Source organism: Danio rerio, chromosome 1 (assembly GCF_052040795.2).
Source record: "Danio rerio strain M-AB ecotype USA chromosome 1, GRCz13ab, whole genome shotgun sequence".
Lineage (NCBI taxonomy): Eukaryota > Metazoa > Chordata > Actinopteri > Cypriniformes > Danionidae > Danio > Danio rerio.
This window is the reverse complement of record NC_141021.1, coordinates 33,762,252-33,786,318: the sequence shown is the minus strand read 5'-3', so window position 1 is coordinate 33,786,318 and position 24,067 is coordinate 33,762,252. Positions and strand designations below refer to the sequence as shown.

The 24,067-nt window shown below is 34.6% G+C and overlaps 1 protein-coding gene across 16 annotated transcripts in view; it reads left to right on the top strand.

Moving 5' to 3' along the window:
• The window catches only part of ppp1r9alb (protein phosphatase 1 regulatory subunit 9A-like B), a 35,426-nt gene extending 11,694 nt beyond the window's left edge, over nt 1-23,732 (top strand). For 6 of the 16 annotated variants that reach the window (XM_087237304.1, XM_087237296.1, XM_087237301.1 and 3 more), the window contains 16 exons: nt 1,312-1,444; nt 1,566-1,686; nt 3,277-3,381; nt 3,678-3,897; nt 3,984-4,130; nt 4,213-4,266; nt 4,343-4,572; nt 4,778-4,874; nt 6,254-6,389; nt 6,594-6,748; nt 9,213-9,537; nt 9,638-9,695; nt 11,859-11,930; nt 12,083-12,287; nt 20,264-20,452; nt 22,550-23,732. In XM_087237304.1, coding sequence (XP_087093430.1) covers nt 1,312-1,444; nt 1,566-1,686; nt 3,277-3,381; nt 3,678-3,897; nt 3,984-4,130; nt 4,213-4,266; nt 4,343-4,572; nt 4,778-4,874; nt 6,254-6,389; nt 6,594-6,748; nt 9,213-9,537; nt 9,638-9,695; nt 11,859-11,930; nt 12,083-12,287; nt 20,264-20,452; nt 22,550-22,726 — 2,424 coding nt within the window. In that variant the 3' untranslated portion in view covers nt 22,727-23,732. Of the gene's footprint in view, nt 1-1,311; nt 1,445-1,565; nt 1,687-3,276; nt 3,382-3,677; nt 3,898-3,983; nt 4,131-4,212; nt 4,267-4,342; nt 4,573-4,777; nt 4,875-6,253; nt 6,390-6,593; nt 6,749-9,212; nt 9,538-9,637; nt 9,696-11,858; nt 11,931-12,082; nt 12,288-13,651; nt 13,697-15,605; nt 15,723-20,263; nt 20,453-22,549 lie in introns of all 16 variants that reach the window. The other 10 variants (XM_087237297.1, XM_087237291.1, XM_087237288.1 and 7 more) reach the window with 2 other exon arrangements.
• Nucleotides 23,733-24,067: the final 335 nt, after the last annotated feature.

Genomic DNA, 24,067 nt, shown 5'->3' with positions numbered 1-24,067 from the left:
TTATAGCAAATTCCCAAAATTAAATTCCCTAATCAGGAAAAAAAAACAATTTTATGATTCCTCATAATATTACAGGGCCATTCTAAAAAATCTGAACCTTGTGTAAGTCTAAAATTTTAGTCTTTGTGGTCTTAAAAGGGTCTCAAAAAGTCTTAATCTTTTATCCAGGGTCTTTTATCCAGGTTAAGTCTTTTATCCAGGGTTATCATACCGTCAGAAACCTTTACCGGCCCATACCTACACCAGTAGAACTAATAACTCCCGAAGCTTGCCTAGATGAGCCCAAAATGTTAATAATCAATCACTAAAAGTTTTGATATCACCTCAATCACAAGAGTTAATCATGCAAGAGGTAGCAATGTCTAATTTGTAAACATCACTGAAGTCAATGTTTCTTCAGAGAAATATTTGGTCAGTTTAAAAAACTACTCTGAACGATTAGTTCTCAGATCAGTTAGAGCCACTTCTTGAGTCAACTCATTGAATGCATAATCCAGTCTGATCCTTTAACAGTAAATAAAGATAATCAGTGAGTAATGACTTACGTTTGTTCCTTACACAAAGCAGTTGTTTTTCTTTTGGAGGCTTGGTATACAGTGGAGGGGTCATACTGTATGCGCAACTTTTATGGTGCTGTACTTCGACTATGTTTTCGGTGTTTTAAAGCTTAAATGCCTCAGGCCTTATTTATCAGGATGGGTGAAAGCTGTTATTGTTAACAGGAAGGTTTTATTATAAATGTCTTTCATGACTTAATTTGCGTTTCCGTGGATGATGTCATTTTGAATGTGTGTTTGAAAGTAGAAGATGGGAACTCATTTAAAAAGAATTTGATTAGAGACTGTATTATGTGTTTATTCCATACGGATTACTAAAACAGAGAACATTTGTTTTCCAAAAGAGTTGGATAATTTAATAGTAGACATTTCAGGCTTTATGCAAATATGTATCTCATGTATGTGAGGCAACTGAGGCAGCGATTCAGCAATTTATTTTTCATGTGTTTGTCAGACAGAAGACAGAGAAGACAATTACAATGTTTCATACATCTTTTTTTGTAATTATAAAAATATGCAAAAGTTATACTGTTAAAGGTTTTCAAATCTGTGTTGTCTTTTCTGTATGACCAAAAATTACAGAGTATTTTAATGTTTTTCACAGGGTAAAGGATTATTGGTACTTATTTTATATCAACATTATTTGTGTAATCAATGAATTATTGTTTTGCTTGTGCAAGTTAATACCCTTAGCACAAGAAATCAGGTATGAGAGTGCACAGGTGTGGTGTTTAATTAGTTTCCTCTCCTGCAGGTGTACTTCACCTTCTCTAATGAAGACTATGACCGTAGTAATGACGATGTGGACCCCGTATCTGCATCTGCTGAATATGAGTTGGAAAAGAGGGTGGAAAAAATGGATGTTGTGCCCATAGACATTCAAAAAGGTTCATTTTACAACTTTTTCAAAGCATGTGTTTTCCCTATTATGAAATTGTTGAGACAGTTTATTGTCAACAGGTGTAGACGTGTTAAATTTCAGCTTTCTGCTTGTATATTTTAAAATAGGAAATGATGGCCTGGGAATCAGTATCATAGGGATGGGGGTTGGAGCAGATCAAGGACTGGAGAAGCTGGGCATTTTTGTGAAAACCATCACAGAGGGAGGTGCAGCTCACCGGGATGGACGGTAAGAATATAAATATAGTGTACAGTATTTATAATAATAAAAATAAGAATGAGAATAAACATTATTTTTATATAGTGCCTTTAAAAGTGGCATCTCAAGGCACTTTACAGGAATAAAATATGCAGCAGTAAAATAATTTTTAAAAATGTAATGACAAATAATAATAAAAAAGAAATAAAATAATAATAATATATCAAAAAATAATATCAAATCAAATAAAAGCTATGCTAAAAAAACTAATTTCTAAAAGATGATTTAAAAATACTCAGGGATTCTGCATTGTGAATATCTGCGGGTAAAGAACTCCAAAATTTTGGTGCCAATAAAGAGAATGCCCGATCTCCCATAGAATTTAGCTGCATTGACTGAGCAGTTAAAAGACCAACATCAAACAAGCGTAAAGCACATCTAGGAAGGCGTGGGTCAGTATAAGATTCTGATGTTATGATAACCTTAGATAAAAATATCAAGGTTTAACGGTATCACTGTATTGTGATCACTGCTCTAAAAGAAGTTATTTTTAAATGTATCAGTTAAAAAACTTAATCTTTTTCCACTTTGAACACAATCTATTTTATTTTATCAAAGATTTAAAATATTTTGGAGCAGTAAACATGTGAGGCTAAATAATTCAAATTAATCTGCTGTCTTCATTAGTTTCAAAAACACAGATTTATTTACAATTTACAAGACATCTTTGGATATATATTCTGCTGGAGATAATGTTGCCACAAAACAAAAACAAAAAAAAAGAAAAGAAAAATGTAAATAAAAAATCTTACATATACCTTAGGAATGGTATTACTGAAAACATTGTCGGTTTTAAAACCTTGACTTTTCCAAACCACGGTATACTGTACCTTGAAAACAGTTATTGTCCCATGCCTACATCTAAGAGTGTGTGGGCTTTAAAGCTTAGATAAATATTGTGGTGCTAGACTTTTCCAGATCTTGTACGCAAGCATTAGCATTCTATACAGCGTAAAGTGACATTTAAAGGCTTAACTAGGTGAATTGGGTTAACTAGGCAGGTTAGGGTAATTTGGCAAGTTACTGTATAATAATGTTTCTTCTGTAGTCTATCGAAAAATTATAGCTTGAAGGGGCTAATAATTGTGACCTTAAAATGGTGTTTAAAAAATTATTAACTGCTTTTATTCTAGGCGAAATAAAACAAATAAGACTTTCTCCAGAGAAAAAGAAAATATTATCAGACATACTGTAAAAATGTCCTTCCTCTGTTAAACATCATTTGGGAAATGAAAAAAGAAAATTCAAAAGGGGGCTAAAAATTCTGACTTAAACTGTATATCTCAATAACATCACAGAAAAAAGTAATTAAAAAAAGTTACTTATTAAAAAATTATTTATATATATATAGTTATGTATGTATATATATATATATATATATATATATATATATATATATATATATATATATATATATATATATATATATATATAAAGTTATTTTTTGTTATTGAGAGAGGTATTAGACCTTTTTTTGTGTGTGACTTTTTTGTGAAAATTATGATTAATAAACCAATTATGATTTTTAATTTATTTATTTATTTTTTATTTTTTTTACAGAGTGCGAGTAAATGATCAGATTGTGGAGGTAGATGGAATCAGTCTGGTTGGTGTCACTCAACACTTTGCTGCCACCACATTGAAAAACACTAAAGGTCTTGTCAAGTGAGTATCGGGATAAAAACACTAAACCTAACGTGAGTCATGTAGAGTTGTAGCTAAATTTTTAGAGGATCATTAAAAACATATGAGCTCACACCATGTCCTTCATCAAGGCAACTCACTCCACATTTCTTAAGAGGGATTTTCGCTGTATAACTTTTACTGTAAGTTGTGAGCACTTAAATGGGAAGTGTTTGGTAATGATTCACCAGGGCAAAATCTAATCGCATAGTCAGTAAAATACCAGCCAGGGTCATAGTCCCAAAACATGTGAAGGAATTTTACATCCTCCATTGTAGATTCCTAATAGGCCGAGAGAAACCAGGAGTGGAGAGCGAGGTGGCTCGTCTGATCAGCGAGACTCTACAACATGAGACAAGCCCTGAAAACCAGGAGCCAAAAGATGAGGAGCATCCCAAACCCCAGAACAATCACCTACAGGAAGAAAAGCAGATTTATTACCAACATCAGGATCAACAGGAAATTGATCCACTGGCTGAAAAGAATGTTGTGCAACAGGTGTGTGAGCATAAAAAGATAAGCTTGATGTCAGGAATAAATGAGTCACTAAAGGTATTGTTGTGTCCATATAATGACTGATACAGGATAAACAGAAAGAGGCCGAAGAGGAGCAGAGTGCGGAGGATGCATCCAGCGAGTTGGCACAGGAAGTGTTTTCACAACTGAAGAGCCAAGGCATTGATCTACCTGAAGATATAGATGCTACTGAACTAGAACACAAATTCAAAGAGGTAGATTGTGAATTTACATATATTTAAATATTAAAGCCACATTAATCATTAAGTGTTCTTTTATATGAATTCTGTCTTACAGCTGCAGATAAAACACAGCGTCACAGTCACAGAACTCAGTCAGTTAAGAGAAAAGGTAGGATGCTTTTCTTACGAAGTAACATCTGTACCCACACAACTGGTTAACTCTTTGTATGTTTATGATTTTCAAGTTGGAAGTGAGCGAAGCTGAACGTAAGTCTTGGGAGGCTCGAGGTGCAGCTCTTGAAAGAAGTGTGGAAGAGAGCAAAGAGCGCATTGAAAAGCTGGAAAAATACTGGCTTGATGCTCAGGGGCTCTGCAAAACCATCAATCAGCGTTTAAATGAAGCCCAGAGTCAAAATGACTCCCTTCAGCTGAAATACAATAAGACCATCACGCTTCTACAGGAGCATCAACAGAGGTGTGTTTGAGCATGCAATGTGTTGTCATAGTGGAATCCTTCTGGGAAGTGTGGTGAGGCATTCTTGGAATTGAACTGATTAGTAAAAGCCTGATTCAATTGAATTATGGGAACTTGTGCTAAAGAGAAATAGATTAAACTGAATTCTTAAACAGCGGTTCTTTTTGTGATATGTGTGTGTGCTTGGACTGTTCTTCATTTGTAGAGAGGCTGAATGTGGCAGGAAAGAGGCAGAGCTAAAAAGAAAACTGGAGCAAAAGGAAAAAGAGTACAAGACCAGTGTGAGGCAATTACAGTATAAGGTAAATGGCCATGTCATCTCTTTTGATATATTTTATTTCAAATGTTAGCATTGTTCTAAGGTGTCCTTGTTATAGTGTTAGGAATAATTTTACTTCTGAATAATATTAATTAACTAAATATTTTTACTATATTGATAATGTAAGGTCTAGGCTTAGTTGCATTCAATAATGTATAATTTAATGTAAGTACTATAGTATGTACATGGGACATTTGTAGGAAGACCCCTTAAAATAATTATATATATATATATATATATATATATATATATATATATATATATATATATATATATATATATATATATATATATATATAAAGCAATATATTCAAATTTAAAATTTATATATTCAAAGCACACTATGCTTTGAAGAACTTAAAAGCTTGACACTTGCAGTACAAAAGGTCAATCTTGTCTCTGATTTCTCCATTAAAGGGTCTTATTTAATATAATATATTACTAATAATTAGTTGTGTATTTTGTTTGTTGTTTTTCTTTGCCATTTTTTTTTCCACATGAGATGAAAACGAAGTGAATGATATTTGCATGTTTTAACAGTACCAAAGGTATTTACAATTGTTTTAATGTTTTTTTGTTTTGTTTTTTTTTTTTTTATATCAAACAACACCAAATTCAAGACACAATCATAAGTAACTTCACCAGATTTGTTCTAATTTCTTCATTCTTGCTCAGAAAAAAAGGGAGCGTCTGAGATATTATTGGGTGACCAGCTTATATATATATATATATATATATATATATATATATATATATATATATATATATATATATATTGAAAATAGCTGGAAACCAGCAACCACTGACCTCCATAGTTAGAAAGACAAATACTATTGAAGTTATTGGTTACATTTTTTTCCAGCTTTCTTCAAAATACCTTTTGTGTTTGACTGAAGAAAGAAACTCATAAAGGTTTAGAGCCACTTGAGAGTGACTAAATAAATGTACATTTGTTTGGCTAAGCTATGCCTTTTACACACCTTACCAGTTATTTATTCATTAAGAATTCATCGAGAATTTGTCTTTTGTGTGAACATGCTTTTAGCCAATGGTAATTGCATTAGGCATCACATATAATGATAAAAACTGAAACAAATATCATCGTAACACAAGTTGTATAAATATAATATATTTTATTAATATAAAATCTGTATATTAATTGTAGAATGGTAAATATAAAAAGAAACAATGATACATGTATAGTTAATAATGACAAAGTATTATGAAAATATTTAAAAATACATACACATTATTTAATAAATCAATAACTGTTTGTTTATTTACAAACATTTGAGGTTATACTGATGCCCCCAGATTGATTGGTACTGCTGTAAACACAATTAACACCTCTGTGTTTCTCAGATTGCTTGTCTGGAAGGCCAAGCTGGATCAGACCAGCCCGAAGAGTCTTGCAGCCCTGCAGGAGAGAGTCAACCCAGCAGTCCAACCTCTGGTTCGTCTGAAAGAAATGGACTTTCTACAGACGACCTTCAATCTGGTACAGAAGAGCTCTTTAAATATTTTCTTTTAGAACCTGGTCAAACATACAGGATAACAGAAATGCTTTATCTAGTTTCTATATTATGGTTTAATAAGCTAGACAGCATAGTTGGTCATTATTTCATTCAGAAAGTCTCTAACAAATTAGTCTGTTAGAGAAGTCTTTTCTGGATGTGAGATGTTGATGTCTTTCTGTCCTTAGATGCAGACTGGGGAGATGTTCCTCAGACGGCTCGTCTGGACTGCAGTGTCTATAGAGCCAAAGCCAAACTGGTGCAGGGATCCCAACGCAAGCGGCCGTCCCGAAATAAACTCAGAGAGTCAGCGAAAAGCTCGCAGGGACAGAGCCAATCACAGGTATGTTGAGCCACTAACATTTAAACATGTTAAAGTATTTTATTGTAGATCATATAAATGTCAGTTTAAACTAGCCACTTCAATTGAACTTATTCTTCAATGCAGAGTAGAATAATATAATAAGAAGATATCAGTTTGCAACATCAAGCAGCATAACAATCCATTTTTAACGTATAAAAAAACAATGGAAGTGAATGAAACTGAAAGTTTTGAGCTAAAAATATTACAATGGCTGCCCCTTGCTCATACATGAAGAATAAGGTCATTTTGTTCACTTCTTGAATTTAAATGATAGACTTTTTTAAATTAAATTACTAATGAATTAGACATGCTGTTTTTGGAAGATAACATCATGATCTATCTACTTTTCTTTCTTAAAAAGAAACAACTTGCCTCCTTTCCCATCACAAATGTGCATCCTTATAAAAACAAACAAACAAACAATCTGATCATATAATAAAGACTATATTTATTTTGTTGAGAAATTAAGGTAAAATGTATATATCATATTAACATATAATTAATGTACACATTTTTGACTATTACTACATATTTGCACATTTCCATTATACAAAGAGCACAAGTTAGTTATAGGTTCAACACATTCCTGCATATTATGAAGTAAAACTACTACTAAGGCAGTCATTTTAACAGTTTAATTTAAATTTAAATGTAATTTTTTAATTTTATTTTTGTAATTTAATACCTTTTGTTAAAATAACCCATACAAAACACAATATATCCAGTTAGCAAAATTCATATGGCTCAAATCCGGCTTGCACCAGACACTTGCATCCAGCCCACATACATACTGCATGGAATTGTGTCACTTGGGCGGTCCACTCCTGTTTACCAGATTTGGGCCACAGTTAAACCATATCAATACCACATTCCAGCCAGAATTCAACCATATGAACTAGAGCTGACCCTATTTTGGGCCACAGTTTGCTTTTATTCTTGGCCAGATCTGGCCCACACCAGACACTTGCATCCGTACCACATACTGATCTGCTCTACCTTCTTCTACGCAGTTTGCGGCTGACAACCCAGCTGCCTGTATTATTCTGTAAATTTACAATGAAAATTTTTACAGTGTATATTACTACTTATATCTGTCATGCCAAAGAGCTATGGTTTGACTCCTATTATTATCAATTGATCACTGTGCTTCATCTTTACCAAAAGTGACCTATCATATGTTTTAGGATAACAGAACCATACTTGCCACATCTTACTTTAGCTGCTTTGAGTTCACACCATCTTTAGTCAAAGATGCTCACCCATATTTGCCATATCTCAAAGCTTATAGCCAGAGCTTACTGGGCTGAAAACTTGCCAAAAGTGGTACACATATGTTTTAAGATAACTGGGCCACATTCTCTATATGTTCTCTGGGCTGCAATGGGCTAACAGCCACGTTAGCCAGAGTTTACTGTGCCGAATATTTGCCAAAAGTTGCCCACATATGTTTTAAAATAACTGGAGCATATTTGCTATATTTTCTCTGGGCCACTTTAGGCTCACACCTGCATTAGCCAGAGCTTGCTGTGCCAAATATTTGCCAAACTGGGCCACATTTGCACCTGCACATGTGAGCCACTTTAAGTTTAGACCTAGATTACCCTTAAATGACCATGCCACATTTTTCCTCAGTCATTTGGGGATAAATTTACCATTTTCCACCTGGGCCACATTAGGCTCACATTCAGGTTACATTTTGCTATAAGTGCCAAATCTTTGCCTTAACTGGCTGATAAATGAATTGGAATCTTTGCCCCCCTTTTGCCATTGTACAGGTGGGCTGCTTCAGGCTCACATTCATTTTGTCTGGACCAAAGGCAGACCACTACTGTCGCATAACTGCCTAAAGTGGCCCACATTCTATCTGTGTAGTACCCTGACTTTTTCTAAATGTGTGTGTATTTCATTATTTTAATTACAATTACAAAACACAAAGTTCTGAGTGTTTCTATTTTGAATTAACATAGTGGACCAATTGACTGCACTCGTTTCAGCATCTGCTATTTTTCCACTTTCCCATTAAATATGTGTGCCTTTGTTGCATAGCAACTTTCTGCTAACATAAATAGCAAAAACATGACTTTACTTTAGACACGTCTTTCAAAGTTTCAAAAACTTTACTGTGGTAAGAAAAGAAATTTGCTCTTCCGCTTGTAGGACAACATGAGATACGCACCTTTGCCTGAGGTCTAGTAACTCAACAAAATTATACGATATAACAAAAAGATTATATTTTTAGGGTAATGACTTCATAAAATATAGACCTCAGACAGTCAAAAAAAGTTATTTTTAATTTTTGAATTTAATTATGAGGTTACAAAAAATAAATTCAATACAGTCTTATATGAACGGCCAGAATGACTGTTATGGCCATTTTAGTAGTTATAGAATTCTGGTAGTTCCTGTGTAAAATCAAATTGTTAACTTTATTTCATGTTCATAGGAATCTGTGTGCACGCAAGGCAAACCAGAAAGAACAAACAGTGAAAGAAGGCGATCTTACCTCGAGAGCCTAGCTATACCCATTCCAACCATACAGTTTGGCAACAACCAAACACATGATCTGAGAAGTGAAGGTGGAGGTGACGTATTTGTTCAGAGCCAAACACCTCAAGGAGGAAGTAGCACGCAAGCCAGCCTTTCTCCACCTAAAGACTCCTCCACTCCTCAGTCCCCATCATCTTCACAGTCCTCCTCCAGTCTGTTCCTCAACCTAAGAAACAGAAGAAGTAAAGCCAAGGAGCGCAGCAAGAGCAGAGCCAGCCGAGGTATACCTCACAGAACTGCTAAAGTCATGTTTGCTTACTTGTTCTGGCTGAAGACTTTATGGGAAATGTAAAAGACTTTGATTGTTCTTTTGTTTTTTAGATGAAGAGAGTGATGGTTCACTTACAAGAAAGTCCAAGAGACGATTTCCAGATTTCAGGTATGACACAGTCTGTAGCATCTGTTGTTTGTTTACTTACCGATCATAGAAAAGAAACTATCTGTCCAACTATACAAGGCAAGGCAAGTTTATTTATATAGCACATTTCATACACACACAATAGTAGTGCTTTACATAAACAAGAATAATAGAAACAAGAAAAAAATCATTAAAAGGTTTTTAAACAAATAACAGCTAATTAAAATGTGTTAAAACAGGTTATAAAATAATGAAAAATAAAAGACAGACATACGAGTACGATCTGTCAGACATAGCACAGTGCTACCTTTAAGGTGCAAGTCCATCTTTAAATTAAAGATTGACTTACAGTAAACTGTGCACCATTTATTAACTTGTATGTTTCTAAAATTGTATGCATTCTTCTGGAGAACAAAATCATATACATTTTAAAGAATGTTACTGCCATGTTTGTCAATTTATGTAAATTCACGCTTTCAGGCTCTTAAAAAGGCAAAGACTGTTTAGTCCACATTGGTATAATGTACTGTAATAAGCATGATCATGGGCTCATGGCGTTTGGTAAAAAGAAGAATAGCAACAAATGAGGTGTAATGTAGGTCTTTATAAAGTTTTAAATATATACAGGGTATCTGCTGGGTCTTAAAGTCTTTAAATGTCTTAATTTTCAAAAACTTTTTAGGCCTTAAAAAGGTTTAAATTCTCTGAAATATTATGTTGTATGTCTCAAATAATGTTAAACAGGTCTTAATTTTCTTCTGTCCAAGTAAAGCTACCCAATCGGGGAAACATCCTTCAAAATCACAAACAATCCATCTTAATAATAAGGGAAAGAAAACTTAAAACAATAATACAGTTCCTTGTCATAATAACAGAGCAATATATTGCTATACGTTAACTTGCATTCACATAAAAACTATTTACAGAAGTAATTAAGAGTAGACATAATATTTATAGGCATGAAACAAGGTTTTACAACAGAAATGCGTTAGATGAATAGAAGTTATACTCAATCAATTTGAACCAAAAGACAACAAATATATATTTTTGATTATTTATGTAATCGCTTCCACAAGAAATATACTTTTAACAATGTTAAACATGTCCTTAAAAAAAGGATTCTGTTTTGACACGTTAAAGTATGTTGCAAAGAAATTATTACTTTTATTTTTTTGTGGCAAGCAAAAAAAATCCATTGGCCCAACCAGGCCATTAGAAATAATCATTCTTGTTTTGCCCTGTATAAGTCTAAAATTTCATTCATATGGGTCTTAAAAAGGTCTTAAAATGGTTTAAATTTGACTTGATGAAACCTGCAGAAACCCTATAATACTGAATAAGACCAATCCAATAGATGCAATCACTATCTTTATGTACTTTTTGGTACTTGAATGTGTTGATCCCCATTGACTTAATATGGCTTTTTACACTTGAATAAGTTTACCCAAGGCTAACAAATGAATCCTGACTATATGGAAACGAATGTTTCACACTGTACATTTGCAAAACCTGAGTTAACTGCCTTATTTGCATGTATGCAGCATCAGTGAATTTGATCAGATGAACGCACCATGCAACCTGAAGCATTTACATAGTCTCAAGCATTGTGCATCCCACTATTACATTAATTTTATGTTATATGTGTGTACACATATGAGACATATCACGCATTTTTATGCTATAAATAATTTTATACTATACATATTTTATACTATATAGGTAAGAATGCTTTATGCTCAAATACAGTTTGATATCTTTCTTCTCATATAATAAAGCAAGTGTTCTAACATAACTTGCAATGCAATGTTTTCGTAACAATCCAAAGCATGTAAATATGAGGCACATGATTGCCTTTCAGTTGCTAAGGCTCTTCTTGCCTTAACACTTTCACTTTATATTGTTTCACACTGCATATGTTTGGCACTATTGTTTAGCACAACCATTGGTTTTATAATCTTGCTTATAAAATATAAGTTTGCCAGGGTTAAAATGTATGGGAAAATATTATACTATATAATAAAAAAGGTGAATGTTAACAATGATTTAAAACTAAAAACTATTCAAGCACTATTTAATTTATTACATTTTAATATTGACAGATTAACAGACTTCTGTTCTAATTATGTGAATAAGGCCTAAAATGTGTAAATATTCTAACTCACTGTGTTTTGTATTGGTCTATAGTGGTATCCGCCGGTCTGGAGGCAAAGGCAAAAAACGGGAGAGCATCACACTCCGAGGATCTGTAGGGAGCAGGTTTGAATATTAAATGCCCTAATATTAACCCACTATATTAACTGAGGTTAATGAGATAAAAATCTGCAGGTCTCCTTTGATATAGACCAGCTGGTATCCATTAGATAAGTAGTTTGATTAGCATGGGTCCTTTCTTTGTTGTCTAAACTCAGGGGATCAGGAGAATTACTGGATGAGTCGAGCTGCAATGTTTCCCCCTCTGGCTCCGTCTCTTCCATCCCTTCCTGTATGCCGTTCTCCTGGTTTGGGGACAGAGACAAGGAAAAAGATAGAGAGAGAGAAAAAGAGCGTTCCGCATCCAGTGGCAGTCTGCCTCGCACACCTTCAGAAGGATACATAGAGGATCATACAAACAAGGCAAGTTGCATCCAGATGATGAGTTTTTTATTTATTTTTTATTTTTTTTTATATATATAAAAATGTTTTTTGTTGTCTCAAATTACTAAATTAATTCATATAGTAAAAACAGAGCATTTATGTCTTTTAAGGTCTGACCCATTTACAATGTACTCCGTTTTTAGGGTTGCAAATTGAGTGTCATTAGAGGTTAATATTTAAGCACAATGCAGTCTTTGATCACAGAAAAAAGTAGAGTTTTGTAATTAGACATACTTTATTATGAAGACTGCACTATGACACTTGTGGTTTACTGTCTGGAACCATTAAATCTGGCATTTAAAATTTAAAAGTGGAAAAAAAGAAGAAATTTTAAAGTCATGACCAGGGTCAGACAGAATCTGCTGACATTTTTTGCAGTTTCTCTGCAGAATTTTGTACAAACTCTGCTGATTTATGTGGAATGGGTTTGGTAGTATAGTAACTAAAACATTAAATAAAAAAACTATAAAACTTTTATTTAAGTTCCAAATCCAATAAGACCTTCTTGTTAAGTAAACAAAGAAATCTCATCTACTAAAAGACAGAAAATATTACTTTACATAAACCATACAATCATTTTCACATTAGTTATTAAAATTACTGAAATCAATCAAAAAACTGAATAAATGTACTTTACACACATTTGCAAAAGTGACTAAAGACACTCAGTAACAGGTTAAAAAATGTATGGAAATCTGCAGTTTTCAGCACATGCAGATAAATTGTGGACCTAGTCATGACAAGCCAAACAGATATTAATGAACCTCCAGTGACAAATGAAAATGTGTTGCCTCAAAGATTTGCACGTAAATCCACCAAAAGATCTACAAGTGACTACAAATTAGCATATGCATGTCTATATCAGCAAACATCATTATTCAGTAGTCAATATTCATTATCATACCATTCATATCACTTTGAATTTCAGTCATGGTGATCACTTTCTTCATTCTAGGTGTTTAATATGCTTAATATTGGCTTCTTTGGTCCCTTTTGTTTTCATTTTTTTGTGCGCTGACTTGTTGCTAAACTGAACAGCCAATCAGAATGATCTCTTTAATGAGCTGCCACTTCAACACTACTAAAGCTAATCCTCATCACCAGTTGACTTGGATTTTTATGGCACTTGGGATTTTGTTTATAAAGAAGGTTATGTAAATTTAATTAAAACATTTTTAAAAATCTGCTCATTGCAAGTTTTGTTGTTCAAAAGCTCAGATCTCTCAGATGTTCCTATTCCACTGACGTACAAAGATAATCTAAAAATCACTCTGTATAGCAATATCATTTGTGTAATTTTGTTTATGCCAAATGTGTTTTTCATGAATTCTTCTTTAAAACAGACCAGCCTCTCCTGGCCATCTCTCCTCTCTCATTCCTTAGATTTGGTACAGTATGCAGTCAGTTTTCCCGTTGTTGTTGTTTTTTTTAGGACAATAGTACTCTCAGTTGATAGCAGTTACTACTAACCCTAGCAGATTAATTTTTTTCTTTTTTCTTTTTTTTTTTTTTTTTTGAAATATGAATTGCTCCATTGTAGTAAATGCATTCTTTCACAATATAACCCTTGGCCCACAGCGATAACACCTAATTCTGTTTCATAACGGATCATTGCTCTGGACTGCATTCAAGTGCAGTGGCCTGTGATAGTTTCTGGTTTTAATGCTTTATTTAATTCTGGTTTGGTCATCCATTAGTTTCACTAACACATGAGATGGATGCATGCTTGTAGATGCAGTATAATAACACTGATAGAACTCCCAAGTAATACAAAATAGCTTTGTGTTTCTACTGGTTTTGGATTTTGGAACCAAATGCACTAAAGGTATAGCATTGCTTGTCACCATGCCATTGGCCTAGATTTAGTTTGAATGTTTAAGACGTTCAAGATGTTTAAGAAAGATAAACTAATAAAGCCACAAATATGCATGTTTTTAGGGTAATTTAGAAATTAAGTCAATGATGCAATTTTCTTTTTCAGTTTTATTAATGTATTTAGTTAAAAAATACCAGTGCAGTTCATACATACAAAGATTTCAATACCCACATTGTATCATGTACAGTTGATGGCTAATATATATATATATATATATATATATATATATATATATATATATATATATATATATATATATATATATATATATATATATATATATATAAGGTCATTATTATTAGCCACTTTAAGATGACTCTAAGTAATCTTTAAAATGCACTTAAAATAACTAGTAAATTATTATGAACTGTCATCATGGCAAGACAAACACAGAAAAACAGAAAATAGTTATTAAAGCTACTACGCAACACAAAAAGTTAACAAATGTCTTCTCTACAGTGGCCGAGAGAGCCTAATGTGCTGCAAATTAAGAAAACTCATTCAAGCACAAAAAAATTGCAAATTGAGAAAATATCTTCATCCTTTTGACAGCACAAGTGCTGCATATCCTCATATCGCAAACACATTTTTAAAAAAATATGCAGAATTTTCACGCAATGCAAACTAATTAAGAAAACGTGCTGCTTTTTCTCAACACTTTCAAATAACTCAGAACACAATAGAAATGTTTCAAGGAGACCCTAAAATGTGAAGGACTTATGGTTATGGTTATTTAGGCTAATAAAATACAAAAGACAACAGGATCAGGATGTTTAAACAAACAAACAAGAACTTGCTTTCAAAGATCACCTACAACTTGCAATTTGGCAATATTCACAGCACAGTGACATCTGTCATGTTTTTGGTGCCATTGAAACATTTCCGTTGCATTCCATTCTTTTTGCAAGTGTTGAGAATTTGCAGCACATTTTATTCATTAGTTTGCATTGTGAGAAAATGCAGCTCATTTTTTATGTGTTTGCAACTTTGAGTTTTGAGGATTTGTCAAACTGATGAAGATCTTTTTTTAATTTGTTGGCATTTTTTGTAATTGCATGCATTTTTATAATTGCAGTATGTTAAGCTCTCTCGGCCATCGTACTTCTCTGTTAAACAGTACTTTGGGAAAATGTTAGTAAAATAATTTATTTTACACGACGCCAACACATTTTGCTTTCAGCTGTTTATTCACCCTGATACCCTGAATAACAGGAATTAGTTAGAAATTTGCATTGATATTAGACATTTAATGACATTTGCATCACTTTACCTCATTAGCATTACCACCATTAGCAGTGTCTCATTTAAAACTGAGAAATGCATGCTAATTAGCATTCGAAATTCCTTATAACAGTGCATCTGAAAACACTGTAATCGTTTGTTGTGTATGCTTACATGTACGTCCCTTGTCCTACTTGCAGAGCTTATCTGTGACGGGTGATTCAGTCGCAGGTAGTCCTCGTTCTCTGTTGGCAGGGTTTCTGAGAGAGCCCCGTGTCCTTGGGCGCTCACACACACACACCTTCTCCTCGTGTGAGGTGAGTGGCCGCAGGGTCACCACTGCATCAGCTTTTCCCATAGTTTGTTTGTTGTTATTATTAGTCACATTATACACTGCCTAACAAAAGTCTTGTTGTTGATCCCAGTTGTAAGAGCAACAAATAACAACTTGACTTATAGTTTATCATTTGGGAAAGTGGCAGAAGGTAGATTTTTCAGATGAATTATCTGTTGAATTGCATCCCAATCATTACAAATACTGCAGAAGACCTATTAGAGCCTGCATGGACCCAAGATTCTCACAGAAATCAGTCAAGTTTGGTAAAGGAAAAATCATGGTTTGGGGTTACATTCAGTGTGGGGGCGTGCGAGAGATCTGCAGAGTGGAGGCCAACATCAACAGCTTGAGGTATCAAGACATTTCTGCTGCCTATTACATTACAAACTTCAGGAGTGGGCAAAATCTTCAGCATGATGGCGCTTCTTTTCATACTTCAGCCTCCACATCAAAGTTCCTGAAAGCAAAGAAGGTCAAGGTGCTCCAGGATTGGCCAGCTCAGTCACCAGAAATGAACATTATTGAGCATGTCTGGTAGGGGTGTCAAAATTAATTGTTTTTTCGCTGCACCACGATGCAGACGCGGACAATGCTGTATCGGTAACGGGTTATTATGTACTGACGTCATTTATGTCATGTGCACTATGTCACCGTAGCTTACTATTGCAAAGGAGGTGAGGGCGAGTATTTACAACGCTCCAACTACTTAAATGCAGAAACTGTGCACAATTTCAGAATTTACTTGACAGTCTTTTACTGACACTTACAGCAGAAGCCCCTATCTCACTGCGATTTAAGAGAATGGAATTACTCCATCTCTCTCTCACTGTGGCCCATTTGACCTGCTGGCTTGACTTCTCTTCTCCTCTCGGCTGTTATAGCGATACTTCTGGATTCAGACACGAGTGCCTGTCTGCTGAGTTTTCTCCACCCCATCTATCATGGCAGGCTTTACTCATCTGTGAAGAGTGCCGGCCCGTAGAGCCAATCACAGCCCCTTCAGTTGAGTACGTGAATAATTAAAGGGGTGTTAGAAAAGACTTTCTAGACAAGGATGAGAAAGCGAGCGGCATATTTATGTTTATTTGCTATAAATGCTCGTGTTGTTTATAGGCACAGTTTATATATCTGACTGTATTAAAGGACAAAATAGTATTACAAATAGTATATAAATATATTAATACATTTTAATACAAGAATTGCTGTGCTGTGAAGAAAATATAAAACTGTATGGAAGGCATTAAAAATGCACCATGATGCATCGAGATATTGACTTGAACCGAATTGATAGCATGATAATCAGAACTGAACCGAACCGTGAGACCGGTGTAGGTTCACACTTCTAAGGGTAAGGTGAATGAGGAGACATTGAAAATGAATCCAAAGAATCTGGGAGTCCTGCAAGAATGCTTTCTTTGCCATTCCAAATGACTTTATTTGAGTCATTTCTGAGATGTATGGATGCAGTCCTTCAAACTCATAGGAATCAAACACAATGTTAATTCTTTTTCCACTGCACCATGACTTTATATTCTATACTGTACATTATTTCTGTTAAGTGACAAGACTTTTGTCTAAGCAAAGTCGGACTTCACTGTCCTAATTAAATAATTAAAAATCAAGACATGATCATATTTTATTTTGGTTAAATAAGCATAATCTAGAGTTCTTTGCCTTTCATATAAGCCACTTCTGATACCAAATGATCAACTAGACATCAAGTTACTCTCGTCAGTGGAATGTATGTGTATTCCAAGCGGGAATGGAAAGAATGAGATCATGCTCATAGCTTTGAGAGAACAATTTAAGACATTTGTTTTCTGTTTTACTTTATCCCTGCTTAGAACTGTAGTGTAAAGGCAATGGTGTTGTTTAAACTAAATCAAAAAATAAACTGAAATTACATAATTACAAAAAAACTGAAACCAACTTTGCTTTGAGTTCATTTTGGCAGTTCGAAACAGCTCACTTTTGAGGAGTAAATTTGACTTCTAAAGACCTTTTACTTACCATTGGTTCATTGCATTTACTCAACTGATTAGTCTTGGAATGCTGCTTTCTGTGATGTAAATTTTATACATTTATTTTTCTCTTAAAATTATGTCATCTTATGTTCCTCATTCTACAAGGGTTTCACAGAAAAACAACACCCAAAGCAACAATACTAGCCACATGAATACACTGGAGAGTCGAGTAGCAATACTAAACAGAATTATCCGCACCTGTACGATCACTCGCAGAGAGATTTTAAAGACTTGGAGGGGGTCACACAATAGACGAGAAGCCCACATAATCATACCACATTTTTTCTATAGGCGTACACACACCAGTGTTGTCTGTTTGTGGCAAATAGAAAATAATGTTAGGATGTCATAAACCATAGTGGGACTTGTGTAGAAGGCTGTTTGCCAGATGTATATGAAACTGTTGTTCTCTCCCAGGCGCCATCGTTGTGTATGGGGATACACATGAACAGTGTGACACATTTACAACCCCACTACTGCAGCATTGGATGTTAAAGGGTTGATGTGTTGTTCTACCTTTTTGAACTTCCGTTTGCTTTCAAATGAAGAACTAACAAGATCTTAGTTTGAAGTATACTGGGGCCTTAAAGGTGCAGTTAAAAAGGCAGATTATTCACTCCCAGCTGAAAAAAAAAAAATCTTAAACCTGGTTCGCTTGCTTTAGATGGTCATCCAGGCTGCTGATTTCATTTGGTTTTGGCCACTTTCTTAGCTTGTCAGACTGGTCTTAACTGGTCAGACTGGGAGACTGAAACTGCTTGACTAGCCTAGCCAAGCTCGGAGACCAGCTTTTTTTTAGGGGGGCTGTTTAAACCCAATGTAATACATGGCACATTGCTTGACCAATTTGAATGTTTGAAATTTGAATGTTTGAATTTGAAATTCATTGTATTCATTTAGTCTTTTAGTAGACACATTTATAGACTTCCAAATAAAGAAAGTGGCAAGTGAATTATCACATATGGGAAATTCTATCAATCTATTATCTGTTGTATTAGTGAATCTGTTGTAAAATGTCTTACATTAATAAAAGCCAGAGCAGGAAGTGATTAAGCTAAAATTTAGATAAATTTATTTATTTAATGAAGATGTAGTTAAAATCAGCAAAGGAAACTTTTCACTCTCATACGAATCTTCAGTTTCATGGATTCCTATTGAAACTCAGTGGTAAATGTGTTTTTGTTTTGTTTTTTTTACCAGCTCAGGGAAGCGAACATGTCTCTAATACATTCAGGCTGTTCATTATGTTCTTCCTGCTTATGGTTTGGATCGTTCCAGAGTAGCTTCTGTTATCCATATGGAGTATTTGGGTGTGGTTGTGTGTGAAAACTGCTTTCCAGTGTCATTGTTATGCTCATGGTTTGTGGAATTTCCCAGATGATTGCAACAGTCTTGCTACGCCCTCTTGGGCAGATGTCGCCACAGGTAACATTATTTCACAAGATGATTTAGGTGTGTCGGTGACTTAATGTTAAAGAAATTGTTTATCATTGAAGTCTTCATTTAATTTCTTTATACCAATCCCAAACACGTATATGACTCATTTACTACAGGGAAATGAGATGTTCTGTAAAATGTTTTCACTGTTCTTTTCTACAATGGAAGAAGAATTTATATAGCGTTAAGTCAAAATCTAAATTTCTTATCTGAAATCCAAAATTGTGAAAATAATCACAATAATTATGATGTAATAAATTGGTGAACACTGTAGGCCAACAACCTATCCTAAAAATATATTTTGAACTGTCTTTTTCTAAGAACAGACGAGAGTGCATGATTAAGTGCGACACCAAGAATGTCAAATTTTGAAGGTAGAAGCTGCCATATAGATTTTTGATACTATCAATTATAGTTTCTACCAGTTTTTACTTATTTATTTTCATAATTTTGGGTAGTGAAAGAAATGTATGGATCATATGCATTGATTTAAATGTCATGGTCGGGGTAAACAAACATTTTGAGTCTAAAAGGTGCTAGAATTTTACTGGTTGTGGGTGTTAATATCCCACACAAACACTGAAGAGCCAGTGACGCTTAATGCATTAACATAATGCATTAATAATAAGGATTTTATAGAATTCTAACTTGAACCATGTTTCCGTGGGCAGCATTCCACCAACATATGGCGAGATGAGAGCAAACAATTTTTAATGCATCGTGATGCATTCATGATGAATCGGCTGTATGCTTTCATTTAATTGTAAAGAGCTTCAGAAATGATTTTCAGAACAGCTCCTTTCAGACTTCAATCTATTTTGGTCTTACCTCCTTTCTATGTCTTCCGCTGCTTCTGACCTGGTTTCATAAATGTGCTCCAGATTCTAATAAATGTGCTCTGCCCTGGTAAGGATCTATGTTGATCAGTAAATAAGAACTTTTTTTTTTAAATTCAGGCACACAAAATTGGTTGTACTGCAGTCTTTTACACCTTATAGCTCCTATCATGTTTCCAGTGTAAACATGACTACAGTTTAATAAGTATTGCTCTTGTTTTCAGACTCTTGATGACGTCTCCACTCCAGCAGCAAAGCAATACATGTGGCAGAGCCGCCCTCTTTCAGAGTGGACCAATCAGCAAGTTTGCCACTGGTTGATGGGCATGAACATGGAACAGTATATAGCCGAGTTTACAGCTAAAGGCGTGGATGGCCAGCATCTCTTGAGCATGGACAGCAGTAAACTTAAGGTTAGTATTTCTGAGAATTTTATAGAGCTATTTAAGGCCATATTCAAGTCATGGTCACTGGGTTTTACAAACAATAGTTCTGCATAGGTCCTAAAATCATTAACCAACTCAAAGAATATACAGCTTCATTCAGACTTATGTACTTTCTTAGTCATAATTTCCATCAGACAATCATATAATCACTGTATGTCTTATCCATCTTCAATCAAATCATATCTTCCCATCACTCCACATTATGTTTATAATGACCCATTATATCTGCTGTTCTAATTGGAGGTTGCTGTTTGTCACAGCATTTATTCTTGGTCCTTGTCCAAAACAGAATCCATGTGCCTCCCACTTGTTACGGGTCCAAAAGTAATTGGAATAATAATAATAATAATCCTAAATCAAACTTTCACTTATTAATACTTGGTTTAATACTGCAAAAATCTTTTTGCAGTCAATTACAGCCTGAAGTCTGGAACGCTTAGACATCACCAGATGCTGGGTTTCATTCCTGGTGGTGCTCTGCCAGGCCTCAGTTCCTGCTTGTTCTTAGGGCATTTTCTCCTCAGTTTTGTCTTCAGCAAGTGACATGCATGCACACTCGGATTCAGGTCTGGTGATTGACTTGGCCATTGCATAACAGTCCACTTCTTTCCATTCCAAAACTCTTTGGTTGCTTTTGCAATGTGCTTTGGGTCATTCTCCATCTGCACTGTGAAGCACTGTCCAATGAGTTTTGAAGCATTTGACTTAATATGAGCAGAAAATGTTACCTGAAACACTTCAGAATTCATCCTGCTGCTTTTGTCAGCAGTCGCATGATCAATTAATACAAGAGAACCAGATCCATTGACAGCCATACATGCCCACACTGTCACTACTACTACTACCATGCTTCACTACTTAGGATCATGAGCAGTTCTTATCCTTCTTCATACTCTTCTCTTCCCATCACTCTGGTACAAGTTGATCTTAGTCTCATCTGTCCATAGGATGTTGTTCCACCACTGTGAAGGCTTTTGTAAAACTCTAATCTGGCCTTTCTGTTTTTGAGGCTCACCAATGGTCTACATCTTGTGGTAAACCCTCTGTATTCACTCTGGTGTTGTCCTCTCTTGATTATTGACTCTGACATACATGCACCTACCTCCTGCAGAGTGTTCTTGATCTGGCCAACTGTTGTGAAGGGTGTTTTTTTCATCAGGAAAATAGTTCTTTGGCCATCCACCACAGTTGTTTTCCTTGGTTGTCCGGGTCTTTTGGTGTTGCAGAGCTCACTAATGTGTTATTTATTTTTTTTTAATATTCCAAACAGTTGTTTTGTCCACGCCTAATGTTTTTGCCATCTCTCTGATGAGGTTTGTGTTTTCAGCCTATTGATGGCTTGCTTGACTGATAGTGACAGCCCTTTGGATCTATGCGAGTTAACGATAACAGATTCCAAATCCAAATAGCACTTGAAATTAACATTTGGAATCTCTGGACCTTTTATCTGCTCATTGTAATTGGAATAATGAGGGAATAACAAACACCTGGCCATGGAACAGCTTAGAAGCCAATTGTCCCATTACTTTTGGGCCCCTAACAAGTGGGAGGCACAAATTCACCTGATTTGGATTTAAATACCCTCAAATTAAAGCTGACAGTCTGCCATTAAAAAAAGTCTGAAATGAAGATAGAAATGGAATGAAAATCAGATCCAGAAGGCAAATGTTACCCCTCAGTGGAAAACTTAATTTCCAAACCACATGTATTGTAAAGTAGTCAGTTTTCCACTTCAGTATGTAAAGAAACAGCTCTGTTTCTAGTCATATCACATTGAATTATAAATAACTTTTTAAAATGGTGAAGTTTGTCATTTTTAATTGTTAGCCTTACTGTACCTGTCTGTCTCTCTCTGTTAAACAGTTGACAAAAGCCCTGCATAAAATTCCAATATTCTCCCTCAGTAGACATGTGAGAATGTCAAATTTGTGGTGTGCAAATTAGCAATGTACAATTATTGAAGGGCATTTTTTTCTTCTTCAGTGTTTTTAAAAGTTACTGTGTAAACGGTCCTAGAGAGTGTGTTGTGACAAAATAGTATTAAACTAAATCACTGTATTTCAGGAACTTGGTGTTTCTAGCCAAAGAGATCGTGCTACCATCAAGAGGAGACTAAAGGACATGAAGAAAGCTCAGGAAAAACTTGAAAAACAGCAGGTAAAAAAAGAAAAAGAAAGAGGAAGAGAAAAGGACGCCAATAATAAAAGCAGACAACCAACAAACTTTGAATCAGCCTGCTGAGGACATAACAAACATTGACAAAACCATCTTTCACAGGTGATTTGAGGACTGGTGAAAAATTATTCACTCTTTAAGCCTGACTGAATACATATTTTTATTGTAAATGTGGCTTGCCTCTAACATGTTTTTGACACAAACCAACATTTAAAGAATCAATTCCTGTCTGCCACATTGACATTAACATGCATAATGGCACTTAGAGAATGGGAACTTATAACCTACTTATCCAAAAGGATATTTTTTATTGCCTTGAGCTGATTTGTTTAAGTGATATGACTGACTGATGCAGTTTGTGGTACTAAAAGTGATTTAATGCTGTCCACCAGAGGGCGCTGATGTAAATATGTGGCACGGTAATGTTGTGGAGATGGTCAAACTAGTTCTTCAGCATTAAGACAAATGCCAAATTACAATGCCAAGCTGCTAGTGCACAATCTGCACTTTAGCCAAACGTCAACAAATAATCCCAGTGTGAATCTTTCAATGTGATGCGCACAGGGTTAATACTCCTCATCAGGTAACTTGTGCTCCCTCTTCTAGTGTACACTTTTGAAGGGATAGTTCACACACAAAAATAAAAACTTCATTCTCAAGTAGTTCTAAACTTTTATGAATTTCTGTCTACTGTTGAACACATATTAAATATTGTCCAGAATGCTAAAAAAGCAGCCATTAACCTCCATAATAGGAAGTAAAAATACTATGGAAGTCAATGGCAGTTTCCCGCATTATATCTTTTATTGTGTTCAAAAAAAGAAACTCAAACAGGTTAAGAACAAATCAGTTAATGAGGATTTTGATTTTTAGTTGTACTGTCCCTTTAAGTGAGCACTTCACCACACAAGTCAGGTGTCTTTTTTTTAAGAGTCATCTTTTTTTTAATGTTTACTGTACATAACTCTTAGTGATGTAAATTTTACTGTAGAGAGGAGAGCAATTCATTGTATTCTATGTCACAGCTGATGATTTTACATGTGTATTAATAAATAAATATTTTACAACTACAGATCTTTTTTTATGAATCTTTGATTGTAAGATGTATGTAAGAGGCAACATATTTAGCTGCAAAGATATATTAAATATTAAAAACTAAATTATCTGAAAGTATTCTTTATATGGTCATTGTCACTTTGAAATATGAGGATAATAGAATTAAGTCAGCCGTGAAAATGCTTTATTGCCTAAATAGCCATGTTGTTATAATTATTTCATTAACTTAAATTTTGCAGGTTTTACAGGATTTATGTGGATCCCTGTGTAAACATTCATTTATATAAATGAGATTTCAAACTACAAACATTGAGCCATTAAAAATGCTGGATGGTTTCAACCCAATTTAAG